The sequence below is a fragment of the Gekko japonicus genome, unplaced genomic scaffold, assembly GCF_001447785.1.
Source record: "Gekko japonicus isolate JY-2015 unplaced genomic scaffold, Gekko_japonicus_V1.1 scaffold234, whole genome shotgun sequence".
Classification (NCBI taxonomy): domain Eukaryota; kingdom Metazoa; phylum Chordata; class Lepidosauria; order Squamata; family Gekkonidae; genus Gekko; species Gekko japonicus.
In genome coordinates, this window is record NW_015161954.1 from 1,414,287 (window position 1) to 1,416,890 (window position 2,604).

The 2,604-nt window shown below is 42.4% G+C and overlaps 1 protein-coding gene across 1 annotated transcript in view; it reads left to right on the forward strand.

Moving 5' to 3' along the window:
• The window catches only part of JADE2 (jade family PHD finger 2), a 242,988-nt gene that overhangs the window by 171,312 nt on the left and 69,072 nt on the right, over window positions 1-2,604 (forward strand). Inside the window, 2 exon segments of the mRNA XM_015429477.1 lie at window positions 989-1,011; window positions 1,349-1,509. Coding sequence (XP_015284963.1) covers window positions 989-1,011; window positions 1,349-1,509 — 184 coding nt within the window.

Consider the following 2,604-nt stretch of genomic DNA (forward strand, 5'->3'; position numbering starts at 1 on the left):
CCCCCATAGCCACCCTCAGGAGCTGACCCAGAGCTGCTCTGGGCAGGCCCACCAAGGCCCCCCCCCCAAAGCTACGTTTGGCGGTTTGTGGCTGGGGGATGCCCCCCCCCACGCCCCCCCCCCCCCCATAGCCACCCTCAGGAGCTGACCCAGAGCTGCTCTGGGCAGGCCCACCAAGGCCCCCCCCCCATAGCTACGTTTGGCGGTTTGTGTCTGGGTGAACCAGCAGAGTCTTCCTCTCCCTCCCCCCCGCTGGTCTCTGCAGCTCACCAGGAGCAGCTCCAGGCAAGCTAGCATAGTCTCCTTCCCCATCTCTCTCTGTGGTTTGCCCGCAAAAGTTCTGGGCAAACCAGCAGAGTCTTCCCTCCCGGCCTGCTGCTCCTGCACTGCCAGGTCCAACACGGTTCCCTGCCTGCTGTACTGCTGGAGCTAGGTGTGTTCTCTGCACTTGTGCAGAAAATGCTTTTTTATTTCGGTGGAAATTTAACACACACACACACAGTTTTTTTTAAAGGCAGGTTTTTCTACCAAACCTAGGGGATCTCCTGAGTTTGCCGAAACATCTGTTTAGTGTCCATGTGGCCCCAATACATGGATTTAAGTATCCACAGATCGCTAATAGTTTTATAGAAGGTAAGAACACAACTTACCCCAATATACTGTTTGATTTGATTGTACAAGGTGCTTTCAGTAATCAGCTCCTGTCACTTAAATCAAAAGTTGAATTAAAAGAAGAGGATGTAAGAAAGCCTGAATTTTCAAAATCTTAGCGCCATTGAGCACTGTATGCTCATTAAGAGCCATTTCAGACTTTCAGAATCTGCATACAATGTGCTACAATTCATTCTGGGATATATTCACAGTGAGAATGTACATGTGTCCCAGGCATTCACATAAGCACACAAAGCTGTTTTATAGTGAGTCAAACCTTTGTTCTTTCAAGGTCAGCAGCTGGCAGTGTTTTTACAGGGTTTCCAGTACAGGTGTTTCAGATCACTACCTGTTGGATTCGTTTTTGTTTGACCGAAGATGCTGGTAGTTTGACCTGAGACCATCTGCATGCAAAGCAAATGATCTAGTGCTGAGCCATGGCCCCTCCTAGTGTGTAGAGCTGCAGCTTCCTGGGGGCAACTTCAGCAATGGAAGTTTGGATTACAGGTTACATTTCACATGTAAATGCATCCCTGGAGAATGGAGTGGGCTCATTACATGAAAAAGATGTTGACTTCTTTTGGCATCAGTTGAGATATAAGTTAATGCCTTTTCTCCCCCAGTTGACTGCCACAATATATACATATTTATGATAGGTACCACAAGAGGCAGAATTGTTTCAGTGTTCTTTAAGGAGATGTATGAAAGCCATTAATCTGTCTGCTCTTGTGCTGTGCTCAGGTTAGCATTGGATGCCCTGAAAAAATGGAACCCATTACAAAGATTTCACATATCCCAGCAAGCAGATGGGCTTTGTCTTGCAGTCTGTGCAAGGAGTGCACTGGAACATGCATTCAGGTCAGTAATTAACCCTAGGGAAAACCCAGAACCAGAGCTTTCTTTATCTACAAATATGATTATATGGGCTACAATTTTACAAAACATATATATTGAGACTAGAAAATAATATAAGTAACTACTGGAAGAAGAAACCATTAGTCACTGTTTTTTTTTCCATAACTTCCAATCAGTGATATTTCCTTTGTTTGACATATTAACATCACTGGTTCTGGCTTTGTTTTAACATAGCATACATCAAGAAGTCATCTAGAGCAGGGGTGGCCAAACTTGCTTAACGTAAGAGCCACATAGTATAAATTTGAGATGTTTGAGAGCTGCAAGACATGAACGAATATTACACACATATTTTTACTGGAAAATATGCAGATTTGCTTTTTATTAACTTTCAATGATACAGCGAAAAATAAAAACAAAAGGGGTAAAAACAGATATTGATAATGATATTTATTTGTCCAACAATATTTGCTTGCTAATGATATTTATTTGTCTAAGAGAGAGGTGGAAAATAAGAATGAAAGAGGTAGAAAGAGAGAAAAAGAAAAAAGAAAGCAAATAGATGGAGGAGGGAGTGAGGGGAAAGGAAGGGAGAGAGAGAAAGAAAGGAAGGAAGGAAGGGCGAAAGAAAAAGAGAAAGAAACGTGGAAAGAAAACAAATAGTTGGGGAGGGGGGAGAGAGAGGAAAGAAAGAAAGAGAAAGAAAGAAAGAAAGAAAGAAAGAAAGAAAGAAAGAAAGAAAGAAAGATGGGGAGGGAGGGTGGAGGTAGGATGGTAGGAAGGAAGGGAGAAAAGGAGAAAGAAAGGTGATATTGATAATGATATTTATTTGTCCAACAATATTTGCTTGCTAATGATATTTATTTGTCTAAGAGAGAGGTGGAAAATAAGAATGAAAGAGGTAGAAAGAGAGAAAAAGAAAAAAGAAAGCAAATAGATGGGGGAGGGAGTGAGGGGAAAAGAAGGGAGAGAGAGAAAGGAAGGAAGGAAGGAAGGGCGAAAGAAAAAGAGAAAGAAACGTGGAAAAAAAACAAATAGATGGGGAGGGGAGAGAGAGAGGAAAGAAAGAAAGAAAGAAAGAAAGAAAGAAAGAAAGAA